Here is a 27734-nt window from a genome sequence, read left to right as displayed (position 1 = left end):
ATACTGGTTTTTTGGTTTGGTTTTTTGTAGGTTTTGCTTTTTGTTTTTTAAATAGCATCTTCATCCTGATAAAGGACTTCCTATGTGTTGCTGAGGTAGGGGATGTTGACTCAGGAATTGTAGCAAAAAAAAAAACCCGTAGCAAAACAAAAAAGAAAAAAAAAAATTGTAGAGAAAACTTTGGCTGGCCTTAGAATAAAAGTTCCCCTACATTATAAAATAGTTTGAAATAGTTAGGGTTAAGTTTATTACAGAAGATGGACATTTTCCATTCCACATAAGCATGAAATTCCGTAACTGATTTTCAACTGTCTTGCATGCATTCTTATAAAAATGATGATCTTATCATTATTATTTCATAGTTGAGGTAGTACTTCAAAAGCCCCAAAGCGAGAATCATGAAAGACAGAAGCTCTTATGATGCTCAAATCAATGTCAAGGAGGACAATTTTGCACCTGGATTTATTGTATAATTTCTGATACTGTGGAAAATCTGGTCACAGTTCCACAGTTATGAATGAATTTTGCAATAAAAGCAAGGATTTGTCTTCTTGACTTTATATGACGGATAAAAGTTATCCTTCCTGAAATGTGCTAAAAACTTACTAATATATTTTTTTGATTCATTCAAATAAATTATTTGTAAATGGATTCTTTTAAGGCACACATCTGTCACCCAAAAGACTACATACCTCAAAAAATAATCTATATACTCAGAATTTAACAAGACTTTCCCACAAGAAGTTAAGACGTAGCATACTACTCATTTTTAATTTTACTATTTTGCTCAGGTACATCCCAATTTAGGCCAACATCTCTGTTAAGTGGGACTGTGCACAAAGTGGTCTAATCTGTTTCATATTGTATTTAGTAGAGCATTATTATCTAAATGCATTAGGAATAAGAGAAGATGAACTTGTACCAAGAGTTCTTAGCAACAGATGGCTTGGCTGCAGTGTCACTGCCAACCAATCATTTCATTCCCACTAGTCCCCATCCTCTTTTCTCACTACTTTTTCCTTTGCTGCTGCTCCCATTTGCTTTCTGCTGCTGTAGCAATGGAAAGATTGTTAAATGGTCATTAGGTTGTCATTTCAGAGGCAAGCAATGCATTCCTTTTCTATTGAGAAAGAATAGTTCATGAGTTGTGTCTTGAATGACTTACTTTATTACTGATTAGGTGGTTCTGAGGAGGATTTCTTCCAGGTGAAGAGTTTAAGATAGCATTATTGCACTTGAGTATGTTTCCAGGGAATATTCAATTTCCCTTTTTGTTCTTCTTTAGAGCAATTATCTAAATGTTAATATCTTTTGCTGCTGTAGTTACTTTATTAGATTCTCCTGGTCAAACACCTACACAGACTAAATGGCAGAACAAGAATGAAGCATCTGCTTTTCTGTTTTTTCTCTTCACATTTTGTCACTGAATTTCTGAAGCTGTTTGTGCCTTGCTTAAGAAATGGGTAGAGTTCACCACAAAGCAAACAAAAACAATTAAGAAATTAATTACTGAATGTTCTCACCAGACATTAGATTTTTTGGAAAAAAAAATTCCAAAGTTTTCCTGTTCTTGTGACTGGACAGAGTTATCCACGGTAATTTTTGTTGACTGCTAACTTTTTCATAGTAGCTTCTCGCAAAACTAGGCCTTGGAGGTTACCAGCTGATCAGAGCTGTGAGTCACACCACCATATGAGGAATGTACCTCATTAGAGCCACAGCATGAATGGAGATCCTAACGCACGAGGTAAGCAAGGTCAGGGAACACTAGAGCATAAAGTCAAGAAGAATTTCTTTTAAGGATTTTCATGGTGACTAAACTGGGCCTATTCTTAGAAAAACCAGCACGAAAGATTTTCCTTGTTCAACTGATAGAAATTTCTTTCCAACACTAGCTGACTTCATCTAAGCCAAATACTGACATGACCAAAGCTTTCTGTAAAACTGATATACAGCATAAGCCTTCTAAATTAATACTCAGGATGAACTTTTTTTCCCCAAATAGGAAGTACTAAAACAAGATGGGAAACAGACTAAATACTACATTTGTCATTAACATAGAAGTGCGCTGACACAGATGTCACAAAAAATGAAATACATTTTACTCACTGAATACAAATGGCTTTAGAATCACTTTTGCTATAGTACTGCTTAGATTAATACAGAATCCAGGAGTCCCCTGCGTTGATAACATATTAGACAAATACTTTTGCAAGATCCATGAAGAAAATCTTCCAAAAACAGGAGTGGGCCAACAGGTTAAGGAACTGGAAAAAGAGACAGTCATTCTCCTCCTCTTTCTCTACTGTACTTAGCCCCTTTTTTTTTTTTAACTCCTGTCCTCTGCTGCTTTTGAAAGCGACCTAACCGTTCTAGTTAAATCATAGTGTTTCCATCTAATTCAAGAATTTTAAAACTGATTTTACTGCAGTCCTTTACACTCTTTTTCTTCAACTCATGTGCAAATAAGTGTACTCAGATGTTTTTCACAAATACAGTGAGATGCAAGAGCAGTCTATGTACTTCATTATTTCACTTCGTAAGTAATTGACTACTTTATATATACATAAATTCTGTCTTTATGTGCAACTTCTTAACGAAACATTTACTGAAATACAGAGCTTCATAATCTTTATATATACTCGCAAGAATGCACTCTGTAACCCATATCCACAGCTGATGCAAGTATCCAAATATGTTTATGTTCCCATTAGTCTGGTGGCAAGTGGGGAGGAAGATGCTCAGCTTTGAGAAAAAAAGACTATTTTCTAAATCCCATTCTGTAGATGTTAGGTAAATATGGTATTCAAAACTAGATAGTAAGGTTTAGCAATTTTAATACCCCATTTGTGATATACAACAACCTGGAAGCAATTACATCTACAACTTTCATGGTAAAGCTATTCTTTAAAAGTAACTTAACAGTGGAGAAATCAAAAAAGTTGGAACCATGAATCTTGGATCTTATTCAATCATGCACCAAAAAACAACCACCATGCAATGCACTTCAGTTTAAAGATGCTTCATAGAAACTGAGATGAAAAGCAGATCATGGTAAACTAATCTCAGGAATGATGGTTTATTACCCACCGTAGTTTCTGGTTGTACTGCTTGACTTTTTCTAGTGAGGCTGCATTAATCTGAGCTTGAAATTCTTCTACTGAGACACTGTCTCTGTAATAATATCCTTCCATGCTCTCCAGTGCTGGGAAAAGGGAAGAGGGGAATGGAGAAGAGAAAAAGAAGTATTAAATATTTAGCATTCACCTTCTGTGTATCTTTGTTCACACACTAGTGAATTACTTTTTAACCTTGAGGCTGTGACCCCACCATGGGTTGCTGAGTTGAGTTACATACATCATCAGATAAATACAGCACTCTCTTTAAGATTCCACTGCAAGAAAAATTGTATTTCTTGCCCTGTGGAAAACATAAAGGAGAGCACTAGCTTGGGTTCCATTGCTCTAATGAAAGTACTCCTGCCCTGTGAATATGAATGTGAGCTGTAGTTCTAATACATCCTGTGAGAAAATAGCAGAATGAGCTGGGGTAAAGGAAATTAAAGATCAATATACCAACTAATTTCATAGAGTAACCTAACCTTTCACCTAACAACTTCTTCAGAGTAACCTTTCATTTAACAACTTCTTATGCACCCTGATTTGGGGAGATGTGGAGCACCTGAACCTCTAGTTATTCCACTGATAATGTGAATGCCTTCTCTGTCAAATAAAACTTCTCTGGATCTCTGAAAATGCCCTACAAGCTCATTTCTCAGGAATCAGGTAAGTTTCTAAAGTCAAATACTAAACTATGTCCACCTTAGTTGTATTCACTTCATCAAAGCAAGGATGAATATTGCTACAAGAATTCAGGAACTAAACAAAGACTTCCATTAAAGGAAGAATTGTATGTCTTTCTCATACAATCACTGCACAGAAATTAAAAGAAGGAAGAAATAAATGCACTATGGAAGAAATTCCATTTTGGGATACTCTTCCCAGCAACAGTTGAAAAAAAAAAAAAAACAACAACAAAAAAAACAACCAAACATTCCCCCAGCCACTTTACTTTAGATACTCAGGGAAATTTAACCTTTTCTTTAGCTAAGTCAAATCAGGCATTTGAAATGTTTTCAAGAACTCTGTACTGGAAAAATCAACATCTTCACATTAAGGGGTTATTATAACATAAAACACAGGCTCCTGGTAAAATCGTTTTCTGGGGAGAAGCATTAAAGATTTTACAATTAGGAATATTGCTACTTTAATAATCCATACACATTCTAAGAAGTCATCACCCTATCAGAAAATGCAAGCAATAATCAGAGCTCTGATGGAAACATGCTGCTGTCTTACAGCTTCAGCTACACAAAGAACATTAATTCTGCTTGTACTGCTTAATATGACTAGTTAATAAATAATTCATTCATTGGGAAAGAACATGCAAATTGAGTTGCACTCCCCTTATGTATTTTTGGAGTTTGTAATTCTACTTTTGTGCAAAAAATATTCAATTTCAACAGTGAGATTTCCTTCTTAACTTCCTTGGGGCTAAGTCACACCAGAAAGCCCATACAAAAACATCCAATGAACTCCATTTCTAATAGCATGTTAGTGCAAACAAACCTGATAAACCATACTGCTTATTTTACTGGCATAAAGTTGGTTTCATCCAGTTAGATTACCCAACCAGGAAACTCAGCCATCTGTCGGGACTGGCTGGAGCACACAGTTATGCCTCTGCAGGCACTGCAGGGGTCATGCTCACGGGCGTTGGCAGGGAAGCCTGCAGTGAGAGCTTTCGCTCTCCTCTTTTGAAGGGTTTAACGTTTTTCTACCTAATATATTAGACAAACTTGTCTTTTGTGGTATTCTTGAATCCGAGTTAGGATATTATGGTCTGAATGCACAGGCAACTGAATGGGAAAAAAAACCTGTAAGGATGAGTAGCCTCAAAGAGTAGTTAGACAGCAAACTGAACATCATAGAGAATCATAGAGAATCATAGAATCATAGAATAGTTAGGGTTGGAAAGGATCTTAAGATCATCTAGTTTCAACCCCCCTGCCATGGGCAGGGACACCCCACACTAAACCGTGCCACCCAAGGCCTCATCCAATCAGGCCTTGAACACCGCCAAGGATGGAGCATTCACAACCTCCCTGGGCAACCCATTCCAGTGCCTCACCACCCTCTCAGTAAAGAATTTCTTCCTTATAGCCAATCTAAACTTCCCCTGTTTCAGTTTGAACCCGTTACCCCTTGTCCTGTCACTACAGTCCCTGATGAAGAGTCCCTCCCCAGCATCCCTGTAGGCCCCCTTCAGATACTGGAAGGCTGCTAGGAGGTCTCCATGCAGCCTTCTCTTCTCCAGGCTGAACAGCCCCAACTTTCTCAGCCTATCTTCATACAGGAGGTGCTCCAGTCCCCTGATCGTCCTTGTGGCCCTCCTCTGGACTTGTTCCAACAGTCCCATGTCCTTTTTATGTTGAGGACACCAGAACTGCACACAATACTCCAAGTGAGGTCTCACGAGAGCAGAGTAGAGGGGCAGGATCACCTCCTTCGACCTGCTGGTCACGCTCCTTTTGATGCAGCCTGCAGTGTTGCAAGCAAGCTGGCAACAAGGCGGCCCAGAGCATCCTAAATTGTATTAATGTAAGCACAGCCAGTAGACTGGAAGAAGTGCTTGTCCTCACTTTACTTAAGTAAACTCATCAGATGGCATCTTAAATACTGTGTCTCATATTGGGTTCCATAGTACACAAAAGGTGTTGATCAACTTGTTGAGCAACTTGTTGAGCAGAGGTCATCAAGATGGTCATGGGCTGGAGCACACACTCTGTGAGGAGAGGCTGAGGGATCTGAGCTTGGAGTAGAGACCTCTAGAGGTCCCTTCCAGTCTGTATGATTCTAGTATATTATGAAAAATTTAAAAAATTAAAACCACAACATTATTAAGAGACTAAGTAGCAATTTAAATTAAATTTTATTTTTAATGTCTTTTAATTAAGCTTATTTATTGATGAGATCTCAATGCTAATGCAGGAAATAGAGAAATCTGAGCACCAAGAGCAGTATTTCAACATACTCGGATCCCAGTCCTACAGATCAAGACCCTTTTGAATGCATACACTTAAGCATAAAGTTGTGCAAGATGTTTTTTACAAGTAGATGGATACATAATGTAGCCTGGGTAAACATTTTAAAACTTAAAATGTCTGCACTGTCAATCCTGCAAACATAAAGAGTTGTAATTTTAGACATGGAGCTATGCAACACAAAGTAACACAGAGAGAAACGGACTGATGTTCACTGACGTGTCTCTTGGATAATGCATTCCAAAACCATGATTTTCAAAACGCTCCATTTGAAAACATCACTAATCATTGGTTTTTAGGCAGGAAACAGCTAGCTCTGTTAAGCCTAGGAAGCAAGAATTCACTTCACAGAGGAACTTAGAGACTTCTACATTTGTTGCTAATAAATTTCAGTCAAAGATGGGGATCTACTAAGTTAGTTCAATGGCAGCTCAGCCAAACCTCACAGAAAAGAAGTAAAAAATAGAATCCTGATTAAACACTAGGATTTAACTTCTTATCCAGGATTTCTTATTCTTGGAGAATAATAGACATTTTGGAGGAGGATCCTTGAAACTCAAAAACATTTTGTATGAGGAAGAAAGAAAAACTATTCTGTATCACTAAAAATTATTAAGCAGATAAAACACCTGAAATAATCTTTGCTCTTTTCCTTTAGCTAACTACAAAGATGCTTATCCTAAGACTCAAATATTTGGGGCTCTGGAAACAGAAAAGGAAAAAAATCTGCAAAATCAATTCTGTAGCACGATGCATTCCCTTCCAAATTAAAAAAAAAAAAAAAAGAGTTTCCAGGATTTCATCTGAACCAAGGTATTTTCTGTTTCTTTCATGAGCCTTTTGTGTTTGCTTTACTGAAACGAGTCTCCTGCTCTGTATTCTCATTTCCCACTATGACTGAAAACAATCTGCTCAAAAGAAATCAGCTGAAATTGGACTTTACATTAGTGTGTTAAAACAGACTTCATGAGTCTTATTTTTAATGAATCGTATGCTTTAAGTGTACAGTAAGTTTGGCTGTTTCTTCTTCATGTATTTTACTGTTTCCTATTTCCTTTTACACCCTCCTTGTCTATCAGAGACTAAACCCTCCTCGAAACCTTAATTTGTATGCTGACTTCTGCCTGTTCCTCACAGACCCAGGAAGTAAGGTATGAAGTACTTTCAGCTCCTTCCAAAATCAAAAGCAGGTCAAGGCAGTCAGCACTTTGCATTCACGATTTCAGTGAATCAAACTCCATGCTCCTTATGACTATAATGACACTGCAGCTAATGCAAGCTGCCTGCAATTTATGAACTCTGAGCATCCACACCACCATTTATCACTTCAGTAACGTTTGCAGTGTCATAACTACAAAAACCTGAGATGTTATTTAAGTCTTCATAACATGCTAGAGACAGAAATCTCACAGGATAACAATTTAGTCCTTAAACTTGAAGTAACAGGAAAAGTTTATGATAGCATTTGGAATGCAAAACAGTTTTAAAAGCAAGTTTCATGGTCTAAATATTGCCCAATAATGTCTACAAAGAAAAAACAATATTGATGAAAGAAGATTCATACTCTGGTGTTGGAATCATGTAACAGGCATAAACTGAGAAATGTATACCCATACCTTTATTTTTTAATCACAGATCTCAGCAAATTCATATTTTAATTCAATGTTCTCAATAAATGCCCACATTAAACAACATATTTAAATATAAACATTGTACCCTTATAGCTACAAAGAATTTAAATCAGAGTGATTAAGTAGAGTTTTAAAGAGCGTTAAATATTATGTGAAAGAATTGGGGGGATTAAAACTCAAATTACCTTGTGAAAAAAGTACTGGGTGGATTTTAAATCCCCCTCCATTCTTCAGCCTTTGAGGAAGCTGTTCAAAATTATAACTATCAAGGTAGAAGTAGACCTTCAGGGTCTGCCGGCTTCCTTCTGCTTGGTATGTGATCGGTACATCTAGAATACAATCGGTGTTACTATCATTAAAAGCAATGACACATCCTTTTCCAGAAACTGTTAGATAAAAATCTCTGCAGACGCAAAACTAGTATGTGAAGTATTTTACACTATACTTGGTGTTGCTGTGGTCACTTCTGGCCTACCCATTATCAGAAAGCAGATAAACAGAAAAGCAGTGACTGTCATCTTTGCCAGCCTGTCAATCACAGCAAAAATACTAAGAAAGTAATGTTGTTGGCAACATGCTACTTGTATTCCCTGTAATTCTGAAGAAACATCTATGCACATAGCTTAAAATCACTGCAAGGGTACCTTTATCCATATTTCACAAGTCTTCCTCTGGTGCATGACAGTTTGATATACAGTCAGATTTTCCTCAGACTTGTGTGGGATAGAACACAAGTAAATATACAGTAGCTAACAGCATATTATTATTAAAAACTATATTTTATATATTAAAATTGTATTTTATTATATTATTATCAAAAATCAAGACTCAACTAAGAAAACCAATGTGTTATGGTAGAATAGATAAAACTGGAAGAGCATATTTCACTACACTTTGACAAGCTAAATGTCATAAAACATCAATTGGTGTAGAGTTCAGGGCAACTAAAGGAATCATTTTGCTGTTACAGTGATTCCCCAGCATACATTTAGTGTGTTATGCCAGATGACTAACATGTAATGAGCTTTAGCATAAGCTGATGAAAATTTTCTATTTAACTGAATCTCTCAGAGGAAGTCAGTTTATTTCAATTTAAGCTTTGTATATATTTCCTGTTTAAGTTTCCATTCATAGGTCTCCAAGCTGAAAGCAGTAACAATAAAATTTAGTGATTTGCATTAATAAAATTGTTATGAAGTTTTTACACTGTGTGCATAAATTATTTTATACCTAAATGGAAAAGATTAAAAAAAAAAAAAAACAAAACAAAACCAAACAACAAACCCCAATTTCTCACAATTTTTTTTAAGACAACTTTATTTTCTTTTGATTTCTATTGATTATGATTATTGATTTCTATTTCTATTGATTATGCAGAATCATAAATAAAAAAAAAAAAAAAAAAAAGAAATTTACCAGTTTCTAGTCTTATGTAACCACAGTCAGGATTAATAAACCAAATAAGGAAACAAAAAGGAAATACAGGATTTATTATAACCCTAGAATACACAGACTTTCATTTATCTCTGTTTTAGCACAGACACCTCAGTTGGAAGATTTAGCAATAAGAACAGTTCATAACATAGGCATAGGGTTAAATCCCCATCAAGAGGCCCTGTAACTCTGGTTCCATTTTGTTACCTGGCTTGGCAGGGTTTCTTTTGAAGACAAACACTCTGAACACGGCCCTTACTTGAATTATACAGAAATACATATGGTCCTGTATAGGCTAATTCTAACCTGACTACCAGCTCTGCACTACTGAATTCCTTAGAGCACAGGCAGCATTGTGGAGGAGCTTTCTGTGTTCTGGTTTTGGTTACTGCAGAAGTTCTCTCATGTGTGGTCTCAGTGCGGCAAGGGAATTGTTTTGGAAAAGCTTGATGTGAAGCAGACATGCTTTCCTCCCTTCCCAGGGGAGTTACAAGACCCAGGGAAAAATGAGGGCTTTTTGCTCACTAAACAAAGTTCACTGCAGGAAAATCTCTACTGGCTGAAAACATATTAATAAAGGAGTGGCAGAAAACAAGTGAAGGGTATAAACAGAAGACTGCAAAGACAGTCACTTCCTGTGAGCTGCACAAACGTTGTGAGGCAGGGTTCAGGACTCTGATCGTCTGCACCACCATGTTTTCCAAGAGGAAGTTTCTTGCATAATTCAAAGCTATCCTAATACTGTTTGCCATCTCCTTTCAAGGAACTCTTCCAAGATCTACTTTGTCTTTCAGATGAGAAAACAAAATGTTTTTTACGCTTCTCCATATCATCTTAATGGCACTTCTCTATTAAGATCTTCAAGCTTATTTTGCACATAACTCTTCAATAACAAGTAGAACTTCCAGGGACTTTCCTGATGCAGTCACATACTCCCAGTGGAAAATTCAGTTAAGCAAACAGTTTTGACCCCCAAGGTTACTGACATTACCAGATAATGATTCTGCATTGTCACTGATGTTAGTTGTATTTCAGGGTATCTAGGAGTATTAGGAGCACTACAGATTTACTAATTCTCCATAATCCCAAATCATATAATATTCCCTGTGGGAAGGTAATGTTCTAAGAGTAAAATGTTACAAATACAGAAAATGTTTCTGAACTGTAAAGAACAGATATTAATTATAATTACTCACTTGCAACTTGGGGTTCTGGCTCTGATTGTCTGAAGTAAAAAGTAACTTTTTCCAAGTCAAACAGTGCAACCAGTGTATCTTCTAGCATGGCTTGCTCATCAGCCTAAAAAAGGCAAAAGTGAAACGGTCATTTCAGCCAGATGTTTTCCCTATCAGAAACAATATGAGAGCAGGACATAAAAGTAATTACAAAATGTTGCACAACATTTCACTAATACACTCTTAGAAATTGTAATTATCTTTGTTTCCACTGGTATTCAGGTATTACTAATCCAAGATCATTAAAATGAATGTTATCATTTCACATAGTAAATTAATAGGTAATATATATCTACCATTACTTCTCATGGCTTTTAATCAAATGATCCTGAAATTATTCTTTATGTAAGACACCAGACTTCAACCCCTCGTCTTGACACCAGGTCTAGCTTGTAAATTAAGAGGGGAAATGCAAAAACAAAATTCTTCCTTTTCACAATTTTCTTTAAAAAAAATCTATACCTTTAGCATTTCATTTATGAACAACAGCTGAGAGTTCATTGTGTCCACTCTAAGCACCAGTAACCGAACCAGTAGCTCAGAATGACTACAGCTCAGGGTCACTTGCACCTTTACCTACAACACTTTAGATGCAAACCAAGTATGTAGATACATCAATACACCGATTTGCACATGTGGTTCACTGTGCATTCCTGAGCTAAATAGAGAGATCCAGACTAATTTAACAAAAAAACCTTCCGGAAGTAAATTACTAACTTCTCAGGACATTTCACTGGACTTTTGAAAAGGAAAATACTAATCTGCAAGTACAGTTATCTTGAGTCAAATATGCAGAGCAATTATAGCAGAAGTCAATAATCACTTGAAGTAATACTATTCTTCATGCAACTCTCCCCTAGCACCTGAGGTTTGCAGAAGCCAAATGGAAATCTGAGGCATGCAGTTTTCCTCCTCTAAGAACTGGAAAAGTAGGAAGGCAAAGACTAACAAACTAGCTGCATATAAAATGAGAATAAACTATAGTTTACTGAATTATAGAGAGGCAAAAAAAAATCCCACATGATTTTTCCTGATCAACATACTGAAATAGCATTCCTCCTTGTATTTATGAAAATGCAAATCTTCTAGAAATATTTGTCTCCTGGTTCAATTTACGAAGTCTCTATGGAGAGAGCAGTTTTATCAGCAGAATAGTCTGAAAACCATTCAATGACATGAGAAATCTTTACACAACTGCTCATTCTTTACTGAACTATGGCCATAATGAGTACAATTTCCTTCAAATACCCTTGTTTAAAATAACACATAAAACATACCCTGTCCCACACAAACCCACGTATATACCTCAACTACCTGTGAGTTCTCACACTAGCTCAAGTCAATGTTCTCCACCAATACCACAGACTAAAAAACTTTATGATTTAGAAATAACTTTATTTTGGAAATACCTTTATTTTTATTCTCTTCTGATTTTAAAGTTTATCAGGTCAGCAATTTGCTGACAAGATAACAAGACAAGGAAGGAAGACCTCTGGCACTAAGGAACATCATCTGTTATCTGCATGGATTTCTATACATCATGATGTATGAAATCAGTTGTTTGCAGTGAGCAACTCTAGAGGTTGAGAAGACTGCCACAGAGCAGTCTGCACAGACTGCTTCACAGTTCTTCAGGTTAGCAGGAACTAGTCTAGTGTGAGAAGCAGCTTAAATAGGTGAAGAAGCACTTTGGATAACTGGGGATTAGAGGGCTACAAAGCCATGTCCCTGTTTTAACTGTTTCTTAAGCCATGGCTCTTCACCAAGCCTTGTAAAGAAATAGCAGATTTCCAATCCCCCTGGCAGGCTATGAGAATTTGCCCCATGAGAGAGGCAAAACAGACAAGCATGTCTAGTCCTTCAACTACTACAGACCTGTTGGGTTTTGGGTGAGGGGGTGATGAAATTATCCAAACCAGGTATTTTATTTATCTTGCATTTCTGCTGATTGGAAACTGATGTTCTGGTTATCACCCAATACTACACTGCCTCCTAGGGAACAGCTACAATAGCAGTGGGAAGTCAAGGGTAAACTCACTATCTGCTAACAAAACAAACACAATAATGTCTTAGTGGAAAACGTATTTCCCATATCACAAACAAAACACTTCCTATATCTGTAATTATCTAAATCACTTTTTTTTTCCAAATGGCAGCTAATTAAGCAACAAGCTAAGCACTAAGGACACTGAAAACCCCATTTATAACTAAGACTGTTTAACCATGCCCCTGGTTCAGGGAACAAACACGGGCTGTGACCAAGTGTGTCACACGAGGGCTCTTACCAGGTTAGGTGAAAGCAGGGACTGGAAATGAAGCAGAAGACCTGCACTTGCTATTTGTTCCAACCACCTTCTGCTGGCCTCCAGCGTCTCCATTTCATATTCTTTGTTGTTATCAAACATCTGATTTAAGGCCACCATTAGCTGCTCTGAAAAAGCACAGACTGTGGCTACTAGGCTCTGGCAGAAGACCATGTCTCGTCTCAGTTGTATCTCACTATCTGTGATGGGTAAAAGCCAAAAGAGGAAAAGCAAAAACTGAGCATAAGATTAATTAACAGCATAGGAACTGGGCTGGAATTCTTTTCTTTGTTGAAAAAAAAGTCTTTTTAATGCAAATTACAAGATTACAGCCTAATGCTATTCCTGGTAAATAGCACTCCACGACCAAAACTGCCATTTTCCACATTAAAGGATTATTTTATATTATTTTATATAGAAAATATTTTATATAGAAATCCATTTAAAATCTGGAATTTAAAATAGTTCTCCATAAACAATGGGTGTTTATTTTATAGTTGTTAATGTATATGCCATAGATTCTATGTACTTTGGATGTTACAAGGTGACAGATGCGAGTCAGATCTCTTTGCTGCAATGTGAAAACCAGCTGGGCACAAAACCATTTACTTTTCAGAGGAAAGCAAGGATAGCCAGAAGCTCTTAATACGACTGAATCACCTGGTCAACTCCACAGCTACCAGCTGAGTAGGGCAGATGAAGACTGCCTGCGCTAAACTGGAAACAGGGCATATAGTAGTGTTGCTACCAGAATCACAATCAATCCAAATATAATGTATATATGAATGTGAAACCTATAAAATAAGCACAGAGCAGCTTCACATACAAAGGAAGCAGCAGAGATTTATGGTGTCAGGAAAGTCCAGGACACGTCCCTAGGTAGAAAGTCTATGGAATCATTAGCAGCTGATTTAAAATACAGACTAGCTAACCTACCAATTTATTCTGGAGGGCACAGGCATGAGGTTAGCTAAAGGTCAAAAGAGTTAGAAAGGAAAACATGTTCTCAATAAAGCACAGAATTGTGGTGATAAATATTCAGTACTTCCTTCTTCCCCTCTTTCCTGAAGGTCTTCAAGTATTTTTATCATTATGAGCTGTTAGGCAAGCATCAATCACAAATGGCATAGGTAGACTTAATCTTTCTCAGAGCAAGAGAAGATTAGGTGATACTGAGGTCTTTCCAAAACCTAAAATCTTTGCCCTCACTTCGTGATTCCTCTGCCTCTAGGAAGCTTGGCTCCTTTTCTACCTTCCCCAAGGAGCTGGCAAGACTTTATATGACTGAATAAGTCAGCAGAAATAATTCTGTACTCACAAAACTAATACTGACTTTAAAAATATGCTTTTCTTGGACTCAACTATTCCTCAAAGCAAATCCATTCTGCCTGTTTTCCTTCTGAGATCTTCTTCAATCTTCTCCTCTACTACTTGTAACAGTGACCACTCTTTTATCATCATTTTGATTTCATTTGCCAGCCTCTCAGGAATTGAGGAATATTTGTCATAAACACTCTAACCACTACCTGCTTCTGCACTATGACTCACTGCTTTCTGTTTTGATTATTGAAAATTAACCCCTCTCTTCAACCTCTCGAGTTGTGCAGAATCCACTAATGACAGAATCTGCATCTTTAAAACCTCCACCCATCTCCAGCTTCAAAAATCCCACTGGCTTCTCCATGTCAAAAACCTTCCAATGTCACAGCAGTGCTCAGGGATTTGAGCCCAACATACGTTCTCTCTCCCCACTTTGCTCAATTTTATCCCTATTTGTCTAACAGCAGCTGACTTTCAGTGCCTTCCCATTCTTCCTGCTTCTGAAGCAGCCCTCTTGTGTCTCCAGCACCTCATTTAATACTGCTTGAACATCAGATACTGCATACAAGATCACTTTGGGCTCTTTTTACAAAAGGATTTTTATAGAAAATAAATAATAGAATTTACAGTCTTATGAAAGGGAAAACTGCTTTAAAAGAAAAAATAAGGTCTGAGGTATTTTCTTAGGTCATTTCTTATTTTAGAACATCTGAGAAATTACTAAGAACTTTTATGATATTAGGAAGAAATCTGACAGCCTTTTACAGTCAAATGTGACCACTTACTTGAACACGTATGCACCTAAACAGTAGAGAATCTGCTGCCCTAAGTATTTTTCTCTAAATACTGATTTACCGGTATTTATTTTACAGACAAACATGCCAATTTTGTGTATTTGAACCTGTATGCTTTTTGGGGTGATGGCAGAATAACATACAGAATAATCAGACACCTTCCAAAAAGGAGAGACTTAAATGTATATATTCTCTAAAAAAAATAAAATAAATAAATAAAAGGAAAGGTTTGAGTTACAATAGTAAGGTAAGCATGGAGATAGAGAGATGGAGATAGAAAAGAAAAAAGATAGCAAATAGGAAAAAGCACAACAGAAGAAAGACAGCAGAAGCACTGTGAACAAGCTCAGTGATAGTAGTTACTTCATCTGCCAAGATCCACAGTAAATGACCAGAGAAGGTATTTTTGCATTAAAAAGCTAAAAGAACGTGCAATGTTTGGCAGAAGTATCTTTGGAATTGCTGTGTTCTTCAGGAATCCTCACTGTAAACACAAGGGTAAAGTTGTCGATTATCAGGTTATCACATCTAAGATTTTTTCTCTTTCACTAAACACAGTATTCTGTCCAAAAGCAGAAAACCCCAAACCACAAACCATTCCCCACTTTCCCCACTCCCAAAAAAGCAAAATTACCTGTATATTCAAGAAGCGCCAAGAGGATTCGTGCCTTCACCTCTTAAAGAAAAAAAAAAGTAACATTGAGGATTCAGGTCATGGTTAAAAGTGTTTTCACAATAATAATTTAATACCAGCCTTAACTCCACCTTCCTGTGCAGGCAACCCTGATTTATACCTACAAAACAGTAATTTTACATGATTTGATAAAATTGACAATAATCAAATGCACCAGGCTGGGAAAGACACATGAAGAAGCAGCTATTATCTCAGAACCCATACAGCTAGCCAGTGGAAGTCCATATATGAAGAATTCCACTCTTAAAATTGATTCCCACACTACCCCAATTCTTTCTTTTTTTATTTTGCCTCTCCTGTTCCATTATCCTTATTTCAATATATACCAAAGCATCCAGGAAAAATCAAACACCATTTCACTTTATTCTCAGCCTTCAGGATTTTATTTTGGTTCATTACTTTTCACTTAATCTAAGAAGTAAGAAGTACAGATTAAAAAAAAGTCTTAATTTACACTGACCAAAATTTGGTTTTATACCTCTTTACTTTTTTTAAATTATTTTTGGTTTTTTCTTTCTTTTGTTTTTAGGGACTGGGGTTTCTTAAAGTAATGAAGGCTGAAGGAAATGATTTTTCCCCTCTACCACATATGAGACAGAGCACAAATCTAAATGAGTTAAAACCACCACGGCAAGGAACTGGCAGATTAAAAACCTCCCATAACCTTAGAGAAGGTCAAACTTCCAGCACATCAGCTGTCCTACAGTAACTGCCTGAAGGAATACACTGCTACTTCACATACTTTTGCATCTTTCCAAACTTTATTTCACAAACCCAATTTTCCGTGCAGCCCTATTTCAAGCCCTGGCCAGTGGGCCAGTAGAGCTGCTACAGGGTATATGAACATAGGACAATACTAAAACCAACCTTACAATAAGCTTGAAATCTGAATTGTTTGAAATTTGAATACAAATCAGATGATGGAACTGACGTTGGAGCTGACTGTATCAACATCACAATCTGGATTCTGTGTGTACTTGAGCATATCTATGAAAAGACAGAATCTTTCCCAAAGGTGACTATGCTTAAAAACAGAAGAAAACCTTTCAAGCCTAATCTTCATCCATGCTACACACACACTGTGAAAAGAACTGGCAGTGCCTATGCTTCTGAAACGCATGCCCTCGGTATCTCGAATACAAGCATCAGAACACCTTAAATTACTGGTTATGCTCAAAAATTGCTGGGAGATGGGTCTTTCCTTAGCCTTCTGTCTTTTGGGGAAAACGCAAAACCAAACAAATACAAAACCCCACTTACAGACATTTATAACATGGCATCTTGGAGTCTGAACATAGCTTAGTAACTGAAAATACTGATTTCTATAGAGAAATAGAGCTTTTCTCTGAAGAATTTAGATACACTGAGGCTATAACCTGCAGCTTGATTTATATCAGATTTGGTGGATCTCTGAATTCAAAGGCATTTGAGGTATTATATACAATGATTTCCTGCTTATGGGAAAATTACAGGACACTGCAGCTCTCCCTTATCATTGCAGTAAGTCTTCTCCATTTCAAAACATACCGACAGGCAAAACAGTATTTTTAGGTTTTTTTGTATAAGTAGAGACTTATCTGGGGTTGGATGTCAACTATTTGCTTTTCAACAAATTCCAAATACAATGGAAGTTTTCACCCCTTCTTGCTACACAGGAAAGGAATAGCTACCTAACAATTTAATTTTAGGTTATATGATTTGTAATGCAAGATGCCTTCAATTTCTTTTAGTCTTGAACATTCTTCTGTGGTTTTTTTGTTTGTTTGTTTAATAATCTTATTCTGCTATTCTAATCTTTTGCCAGTAAAGGCTAGATTTAATTTTATTTTGTTTCACACATCTGAAAATATTTCCAAAATAAGACTGAGATTTGCACTGCATGTTTTATGATTTAAGTTGAAATATATTTTTTATACTTGTAATGCCTGAAAGGGTGCTTCACTTCTCACTTTTAACTTAAATTAAAATAGATGTGAACTTTCTCAATTGCACAGTATTTCTTGTTTAAATTTAAAATTACTGTGCAAGCAAAATACTGCACTTCCTCATGCAGTTATGTGATTAGCTGACTAGAAATCTGACTTGTCTCTTTTGAAACCAAATCTTACCTTTTATTCTTTGGGAAGAAGCAACTACAGAAATTTCTCCTCCTTTTTGTTCACTTACACCCTTCTGCTGTTATGGCCGGTTTTGGTAACACTTTCCTTCTGAAGGGTCCTTTTCTTTCCAAACATCTTTCTTGTTTTCCAGGTTGCTACTCAAGTCATTCTTCAGCTTTTCCTCTAGTGCTTTCTGATTCTCATGTTACATATCTCATGTACATCCAGAATCCTGTACTTACATTCTCTCTCTGTTCGGTGACCACTGAATTCCTGCCCTAACTACTGCTCTCTCCTGCACCAAACCTTACTTCTTCCTCATCTGATTTCAGTTAGATCCAGCTGGTAGTTGTATCTCAAGTTTAATTTATCCAGGGTACAAATTTAATATACAAATTTATATATTAAAATATAAATTGCAATGAAGATGTGAATCAAGATTCTCCAGAGTACCTCTCAGAACCAAGAATTACTGATATCAGTTTGGGGTGGTGGTGTGGAATAGGAATCAAATAAAAAAAAAAAAATCTACAAAACAAGAGAATAGAGAGCTGTAAAGACTAATGGACAATAAACAACCTAAGATGATAATTTTACATGTAAACCCATGTGTTTGGTTAAGGAAATGGCACAGAAGACAGTTGTTAGAAATCTCTGACAGTAGCTCAAATGGAATGGGAGAGCCAAGAATATGTAAAACTAGCAGACAACTTCTGAGACACAGTGATGAGAGACAGTAAGACAAAGCTTGTGCTGTCCTTGAACAGCACAAGACTAATGCCTTTTACTATTCAGCTTTCTGAATCATGCACCATTGACAAGCATGACAGTTGCAATAAACTTAATTACTGTCATTTATTAACAGAGAAAACCTTTTTAATCCTAATTTCAAAAATACTAGATAATGCCTATACTATTACTGTTCTGTGAACACCAAGATTCCTTCCGATAAGTATCACCATTATGTTAGAGACATATTGTAAAAATAGGAGGTTTTGTATTTTACAGAGGCAGCAAGCCATTTGGACCTTCTTGAACTCTCCCACAATATTCTGTTATAGATTTCAACCCAAATTTATCCGAGTAACCTCAGCTCAATATTAAGGGTATATGACCAATATTGAAATGGGTTAAGTTTATTCTATTTACAGGCAAAGAAGTTATGTGAAACCAGCCTGCTAGGCTTGGCTTTGCAAGAAGGGCAATGAAGGACTGACTGCTAAAGACACATTTCTATTCCTCCTGAACTGTGAAAGAAACCATGATTAATGCTTGAATATAATTTCATTTACGCTGAAGATACACCTGTATTAAAACGGACCCAAAAATATTTATTCATTTTTCACTTAGTGACAGCCACCATGAAACTAAAAGAAGAATTCTTAGTATTTGAGTGTCAACCCACTGTGACTGACTCAAAAAACAGGAGATATTTTTGTGGTTGTTTTTATAATTTTCTAACCCAGGCTCTTAAAATACGATTGTATCTGAAATGAGAAACACCAAAAGTCAGAGGAGCAGAAGTTTGTTTGCTTTGGCCATTTGGTTTGTGGAGGTTTATCTTATTGAAACTATCACAAAGTTCTTTTCCAGTGATCTGAAATTCAGCAGTTTCTCCATGGGACACCATGAAAACTAGCGAACAAAACAAAAGCAACTAAACATACACACAAATCATTTAAAGCTAGACATGACACAAGTTTTTCTTCCCATGTAGATTCCTGGTGAAAAGTTTTATAAAAATAATTTTGCTCATTATTTCTGTTTCAAACAGCACAGGAGATAAAGCAGAAGCTATAGGCAGAATTTTCTGGAGATGAAACCCCAGTTACTTTATTATCAAGCCAGGAGAGAGAACAGAAAAACCCAGCTCACATTGTCATTTGGTGGTGAAGAGGAGCAGACTACTAGGTAATTTTTAGGGAGGGAGGTGGAGTGATAGGAGCAGTTGTGATGGAGCAAGTGAAAACCAGTGCAAGAGGTTTGGCTTCATGACAGAATAAGGAGCACAATCTTAGAAGGATAATGATTCCATATCAGTGACAGATAAGAATAACATCTGACAAAAGCTGTCCTGTAGAGTCTTCTTCTTCAGTCAAGACAGCAGAAGAGAGTTTAATTTCAAGGAAAGCCCATTTTGGTAAATCAGCCTCATGAAGTTTTATGACAAACTAGTCAAGCCCACCACACTTTAGCAGCAACTGAAATAACACAGCACATGCTACATTGGTTTTCACTTGTCAGAAGAGACGATTTTCTCTTTGGTATCCAAAGCCAACAGGGTGATCATGAGACAGCTGATACATACTTCACTAACCTTGCTATTAAGAACACAAGAAAGTCCTGAAATTCAGACATTCCCCATAAACTATACTGTGTCCAGCAAAGCTTGCCTAGCAGCAACATGAAGCAGTTGTATCTTTTCCCTTCCCCAGGCTCTGTATCGTTAATGAAGTGTTTATTTATGGTCATGTTGTTCTTACTAACCTTCAACAAATTTTCTGATATTCTGGGCAAGACTCCGGACGCTGCTGGGCAGGTTCCAAGGGTCTTGCTTGATGTGGAGTCGTAGCCTCTTTGGACAGTTAAGCTTTGGTTCTATTTCCTGCTGAAACTCTAAGCAAGGACAAAAATAATATTTTTCTGCTGAACCCTCCAGAGAAAGCCACAGTAAGACATTATTTTTTCTTAAATATTTTCACAGCTCAAGTAGTTGCCAACTTACTTAACTCTAGTTAAAACTACTGTGATAGGTCTACAGCTATCTAAGCTCCCTACTTAATCAAAAGGAGCATTCCCAAACATGATACTTCTGAACCAGGTACATAAGTAAGATAGAAAGAGCCTTTCAGAGGCAAAATTAGTTTAATCAGAGAATCAATAAAAAGAGAAAGAGAAAAAAATAAAGAGAGAAACAAGAAAAAGAGGAGGGTATGTGGTCTTCCATGCAATTTCAGTGAGGAGGACGTTTTTCAGGCTTTGTAAAACCAGATAATTGAGGTAAAGTAATTCTGCTCTGTTGACTTCAGTGGAACTTTAGTGGTTTATAAAAGCCAAAGATGCACTCTCTGGCCATCTAAAATTAGTTTTCTTTGCCAAAAACACACATGAAGGATCAATAAAATAATGATCAAACCTATTATACATATTAAAAAACAAACAAACAAACAAACAAACAAACAAAAAAACCCCACCGAAACACCCAACAACAAAACCCAACCAAAACCAAACCAAACTCGGGTCACTGAAAAGTCTTTTGCATTTTTCATCACAATCTTATGACTACCACCAGATAACTATTTATACATTTAGAATTTAGCAATTACATGAGTGTGAGAGGGGTACCTGAAATTACAGGATTTTTTTTTTAAGCAATAAATAATACACAAACATATTTGGCATAAATATTACTATAACTAAAAATTTACATTTGCAAATTACTTATAAGTCAACTTCACAAGTAATATACCTACAAAGAATAATAAAAACCTGACACTAGTAATGAAATAGGTCAGAAATGGCTTCAGTAGTTGAGACAAAAATTTAATGAAAACACCTGCAATATATAAAACCTGTTTCTTGCTTCAAAAACCTGTGTAATTCTATAGTCAGCTCAGAATCTAACTAATTTAAAGTTCATGTTCCAACAAACCTGTAGTTCTTTCATATGTTGTGCAACAAAAGTATAAGAAGCCAGTTTCCAACTAAGACCTATTTAACAAGAATGTCAACAATCAATTACTGCAGAATAGGCCAAGATTAAGAAAAACCACTTCCTTAACACTCAGCTCAATGAGTAGATAGCCATATCCATGTACCCTTCAAGCTGCCTTTTGATTCTCATAGACAGAATTAAATATTACCTTGGAGGCCTCGACCTGGTGTAAAGTATTTTGTCTGCTCAAAGGCCCTCATCACAGCTGGTCCTTTCAGAAGATTGACAATTGAATCAACCTGTTGGGATCAATGTTCTGTGAGAAAGATGGTTTTTACAGCAACAATTAGAAATTCTTTTTTTAAGAAATGCAGACTATGGAAGAGCAGCTTTGGATTCTTTCCTACCTAATAGCTCCAGTTAAAGTAACAAGCTAGGGAATGTTAGACTAAACCTAAGGATCTGTTTAATCTGCAGTTTTGAACTATTTACAGAAAACTGAAGGAGAATGAGTAAATACATACCATCCTAGTAAACAGTGGAAAGCAAGAGTAAAAAGAAAAAGAAGTACTTGCTAAAGACATCTTAGTTCAAATATGGACATTAGTATTTAAGCCAAGAAAAATAATTTCATACTTGACCAAAAAGATGCTCCAAACAGCTATGGAGCTTGTCCTGTTTATCATGGGAGATTCGAACACTTATGGGAAGTTCGTCGCCTGAAAAATATTTTAAAATGGAAAATTGTTTAGAAGTTTCAGCATATTTTCCAAAATCTTTGTGGTTTAGATAATCTGCTTTGCACACAGACTGACGCTTAAGCTTTCAGGATTATAGTTACTGTTCTCCCCATGCATTTAGCATTTAGTAGTCACTTGATATTACAGAAATAGCTCTTAGAGAATGGACCATATTCAAAACCCAACTGGACATGGTACTGGACAGCGTGCTCTATATGACCCTCCTTGAGAGGGCTATTGGACTAGATAATTTCAAGAGGTTACTTCAGATCTCCACCATTCTGTGACCACAGCACACAATACTTCTATGCTGGAAAACATCCTAAACACCAGACTAAATGGCTAAGTACTGTGAACCTAATACAGCAGACCACAAAGTCACTGAAATGCAGTCACCATAAAACTTTTATAGGGATAAAAATTTAAATAAATTTCTACAGACAATTCACAATCTTTATCTTCTTAGTAATTAAATGGTTCTGAGATTTTAGTAATTAAAAAAAAAAAATACAGCATGCAAATCCTGTATTCGATATGAAGCTTTTAGTAGTATATACAACATCATTTCTTAAGAGAATACAAAGGAGAAAGACTCTCCTAGGTCACTGCTGTCACTCACTTGCTCTCTCAGACAATGGGTGATGCAACCTGAACTTCTTCAAATGCTGTGAAAAATTGAGCTTAGAACTGGTTTTTCTCCTTGCTGTTGCAGTGACAGATAAGAAGTAGCCACTTGATAATTTATAATCCAAATTTATTCATGGTCAATCTAGACTCATTTTTCTCATGTCAGTGAAGCACTTAAATAGCACTTTTCTTTCCTTGGGTTTGTGGTTTTTTTTTTTTTTATCTCCTTTAGATGTCCTTACAGGCAGTAGTTATAAGCCTTATAAACCTTCACAGGATCTTAATTGCAACAGATGGAGCACGGTGTCAAAAGGCCCTGATCTGGAGTTAACCAGGTTAGCTTGGGAACTAGGAGAAAATTGAATCAGAAGAGTGGGAGTTTCACTGAGCAGCAGTATTTATCAACTTGAACACTGTATCTGCACTTGGCTAGCATAAACATATTCTTTTGGATAGCTCAGTACTTTAGCTTGATACTGCACAAGTGCATATAAGTTGGACGTACAGACCAAAAGAGTTGGTCTCCTTTTTTATTAACAGTTCTTTATGTCCTTCATCCTTTCCTCTCTAACTGCTCAGCTCTATAAGCACGTATCATTTCCGGAATGTAGCTGCCTAGAACTGCATTATTCACAAGGTATGTCAGATACCATGCATAATGTCATTAATACTTGCACGTCCCAACTGAAAATACTTCTCCTGGTACAACCAGTAGTAAAACTTGCCTTCTTTAAGGCCAGGTCTCACTGGTGGCTCATACGCAACTAATATGCCCAGTTCTTTCTTTTCCTAAATCATTCCCAAATTATAAATTCTCAACTTAGAGCAAACATTTTTTACTATTAGTCCCTAAGTATATGACCTTGTGCTTCATGCTGTTAAATTCCATCTCATTCCTATCAGCAGCTGCATTTATTTAAATTCAATTTGTCATGGCATAAACAAGAATGTGCTTCTATCTGGTCTCACATTCCTTCCTACAAACATACACAGCCATATCCTGCCGTCTGGGGGCTGACACAAGCTGGGAGAGTGTTCCACGCTCACCTAAAATGATCCTTACTCTGTGCAATAAAAAGCACTGTCAAGGTCAAAGCATTAAAGTGATTAAAAGCAATGACTCTAAGAGCTCTAACTAATTCAGTCTCTTCAGAGAAATGCTGGAATGTTGACGTTCTTTCACAGAAGGATTCAGTGCAGCACTAGCTAGGCAGAAGCAAAATGACACATTTCTATTACCAAGGAGGATGCATTTTTTAAAACAAAACCAACAAAACTGCCAGACACATAAAAAAAAAAAAAAAAAAAAAAAAAAAAAAAACCAAAACCTGAATAAAAGGAACGGATGACAATGACACATTCATAGCTGACTTTTCTAAACATACCTGAATCCATTTCATCACTGTGAAAATACGAACTGCACTGACTGCTACAAATGCTGGTGAACGAGGCAATGGAGTTCCTGTTGCTGTTGCAATCGCTTGGAAAAAAAAAGGAAATAAAGTCATGTCCTTTAACGCAGGTTCTGTATCAAAGTTATGAAAGTTCTTTTTCTTTTCCCCTTTTAAATGGAATGATGAGATGGTCTGTACAGTTCTTTATCAACAGTAAATATCCCCATACTTAGGCTATCATCTAGTTTGCAACCCTGCTAGGACTCAGCATACCAGATTACCAAAACTGATGATTCAACTGTCTCCCTTCACCTTGCATGTGAACAAGTACTTCCAAATGATAATATAGAACTTTCAGTGCAAAACCCCACAACTTTTCTTATATGAGTGATAGTATTTGTAACTGTGGCCTCAAAAATTTTTGTAACTCTACATTTGAATTATTTACTTCTAGTACGTGGCTAATGCAAATGACAAAATACTCTGGTTTATGACTTGCAAACTAGAGTCCATAACACGTTTAGAAGAGATTTGACCATCCAAGGAGCACCAAAGCTCAAATTACAAACTATTTTTCCCTGCCAGCCAAAATAGGGTTTATGATCCCATCTTTTCCAGCTTTTCATTTTGTTAAATAGAATTTACATCTGTTACTTCAGTGAAAACTTCTATGCATAGAAAGTATCACCCACACTGGTATAGTAAGGAGATCTGAGGATTAAAATGTGTAATTTTTTCTGCTCTTTCCCCTCAAAAATGAATTGTTCTGTACAGAAAATCATGGAAAACATACCTACTTCTGCAGCATAAGTAGAGTAAAACTTAGCCTTTTGTACTAAATCCTAAGAAGATCAATTTGAAGAAGATAATGTAAAAATCCTAAGAAGATAAACTTGAATTCAAAACCTTCAGTTATCAAGCTGCATGAAGATCATTTAGTTTCAATGCAGGAAATGCTTAAGTAATTATCCAGCAGAGGGAGTCTTAAAAACCTAAGTAAATATAAGATAACGTGCAAGTGTACCCAAAGGATATTTATACATAATGACCTCAATTTGGGTTTTATGAATTGGATGTATTCATTCATTGAGGCATACATATCTGTTTTACATATAATGCTACAGTTATACATGTACCAATGTGCTCCCTCCTTGTTTTTTTCATTTTTGTAATTACAGAAGTAGTCTTTAACTAGTTTTGGCATACTGCCTTCCATTTCCTGGGTTAGGTGTAAGTTTTGGACCTGTAGAAAACCAGGTAAAGTCAATAGGGAAAACTTTTCAATAAAACAATACAATATAATTACAATCATATCCATTAAGTAGATGAAAAGACATAAGTAACAAAATGTTCCTAACCGAGGGTGAACAGTCCCAAGGAGCATTAAGAATTTCTGTCTGGCTATTAAGAATTGTTTTCTAACTAACTCTACTCGCTTATTAAAGTCTCCAAAGGGAGATGAAGGTTATTTAAAACTGGACTGTGCAACGCATGAGAAAAAAAAACAACACAGGAAAATAAGAAACACAATAGATGTATTAGATATCTCATTGTGTAGTATTGTAAGGTTTAGAATAAGACCTACAACACAAAATGAAAGCATTCTAATGGCTGAAATTAGCCTACTAGTTCTAATAATCACAGTGGCATTATAATGGTATCTGAAGATATTAAGTACTGACTAATGTAATTATTTAAGCAAAGAAACAAAATAAATCTCACTCCAACAATTGTTCTAAATTCACAGATTTTATTACTATTCTGTGTATGGAACCCTAGATTTATCATTCAGAATCGACTATAAATGACCAGAATCATAATAAAGAAAATATTTTGAACAAATTGATGCTTGTGTACTAAGTCACACCTTCTTTCTACACATACAAATCTTGTGCCAAGTGGGGAACTCCCCATCTGGTGCAAGCACAGGCCACTGAAGCTGTTCCTGCACAGTCAGTTTGGCACATCGTGAACCTTCAGAAATCCCTAAATGCTCTTCAGTCATTTTTCTTGTGTGTTCATCATGCTTAGAACAAGATGGATTTAATCTGTGCAAATTATCTTTACATTTGTTTCTGTTCAAATTTACATGCATATTTCTATTTCTACTTTGAGACGGAATTCCTACCTACCATGCTGAAGTAATTAAATATTAGCTTATGAAAGAGATCTCAGCAACACACAGTTCTGTAGAAACATGATGGCACTACTGAGATTCTACTTTCTGAGCATAATAATGAACCATGATAATGAACAAATAATGAACGCTTATTTTACTTGCAGCTAAAACTTTAATTTAGATTTTATATTGTGTAGTTTACCAATTCCTGTAAGCAACAGAAGATAATCTTTAAAAAGACTTATGTGTCCTATAATTACTCCTTCCTTTTCAAAATGTTCCGTGTTTTCTTTGTAAATTCTTTGTATTTGAAATGAGATGATGGATACTTAGAGTGGAAGAAGGTGAGCAATATATGTTGAGAAACAGGTATTTTCTTTCTTTAGATCAGCAAGAATAGAGGCCCTGGCATCTTACTTTCCATAGCAGATAATTTGGCTTGTTGTTGGAATATAATAATAGAAATTATTTCTGGGTTTTATGAGACAGGTAATCCAAAATAAAGCTTTACAGCTCTGGCTGTGATACCCTATAGAGATTAGGGATACTGAGATTTAATATCTAGTCAGTAATATTTTTAAAAAAGCTTAAATAAGTTTCTTGATGCTAGTTATTCCTTCGTTAGAAATCTCAGAATCATTCTATTCTGACAGTCTTCATAATCACTTGACAGTGTAAAAACCCACAGGTTTGATTTAGTTGAGAAATAAAAATATTATTAGTAAAGTTACCTGTAAGAATCCCTGTTGCTGATAGTATCATGACCAGAATCTTCTTGTTCATCACCTGTCATGCTGAAACAGACTTTCTTCCCATTCCTTTCTCCCTTTTCATTGTCACTGTCTGCTGGCATTAAAGGCTCAGGTGTTTTACGTTCTGATTTGGGAGAATATGTTATTGAAGAAAGAAGGCTGAGAAAAAAAAATAAACAGAAAAAGATAAATTCATGTCTTTCAAACGTGAGCTAAACACAGAATAACATTTCTCCTCAATGTCTTCCAACTACTATTCTATAATATGTGAAGAGATCTTAATTCAGTCCGTATCTATTTGAAAAAGTGGAAGAATGTGACGCATTCTGCTGTTAAAAAGTGTAACAGTGAAATCCATTAGCATTACCAAATACTCAATCTGGTATGAAGATAATGATTCCAGCTGGGGCAGAAATACAGCACATTTTTGAACACTTGGGGTCAAATTTTATATTAACATGACTGTTTTTAAACTTGCACCATGCGCTTCTCAGCACAAATCAAGAAAACAGACCAAAGAAGCTATCTGTATGAAAAGCATATATACTTACAAGTACTGCTGTACCAGGCTTGCCAGCCTGCATCGCAAGCTATTCAATAAAGGTGTTCTAAGAATCTTTATTAACGTTACCTGTGTATTTCCTGACAAAAAGTCTAAGTCACTATCACTAGTAAAACTGATTATTAATCTACAAGCTTCTGTGATGAGCATTAAAGTGACACCCAGTCAAGAAGAGAGAACATGGCAGACCGCTACATTTAGAAAATGCAGAAGTACTGGAAGCAAAAGATTCATATTTTTGGGTGATTAACTCATACTGAAATGTTCTGCTT

General features: G+C 36.2%; 1 protein-coding gene across 1 annotated transcript in view; it reads right to left on the bottom strand.

Annotated features, from left to right (window-relative positions):
* PREX2 (phosphatidylinositol-3,4,5-trisphosphate dependent Rac exchange factor 2) overlaps positions 1-27734 on the bottom strand; it is a gene marked incomplete at both ends in the record, with an annotated part of 169388 nt that overhangs the window by 34522 nt on the left and 107132 nt on the right. Inside the window, 10 exons of the mRNA XM_080610600.1 lie at positions 3091-3205; positions 7920-8063; positions 10365-10467; positions 12689-12906; positions 15455-15496; positions 20101-20229; positions 21477-21567; positions 21905-21987; positions 24021-24115; positions 26880-27059. Of these exons, the coding sequence (XP_080466726.1) occupies positions 3091-3205; positions 7920-8063; positions 10365-10467; positions 12689-12906; positions 15455-15496; positions 20101-20229; positions 21477-21567; positions 21905-21987; positions 24021-24115; positions 26880-27059 (1200 nt within the window). The remainder of the gene's footprint in view (positions 1-3090; positions 3206-7919; positions 8064-10364; positions 10468-12688; positions 12907-15454; positions 15497-20100; positions 20230-21476; positions 21568-21904; positions 21988-24020; positions 24116-26879; positions 27060-27734) is intronic.

Source organism: Psittacula echo (assembly GCF_963264785.1).
Source record: "Psittacula echo genome assembly, chromosome: 2".
In the NCBI taxonomy this organism is placed as follows: Eukaryota; Metazoa; Chordata; class Aves; order Psittaciformes; family Psittacidae; genus Psittacula; species Psittacula echo.
Note: the sequence above shows the minus strand (reverse complement) of the source record. Positions and strands in the feature narration are given on the sequence as shown.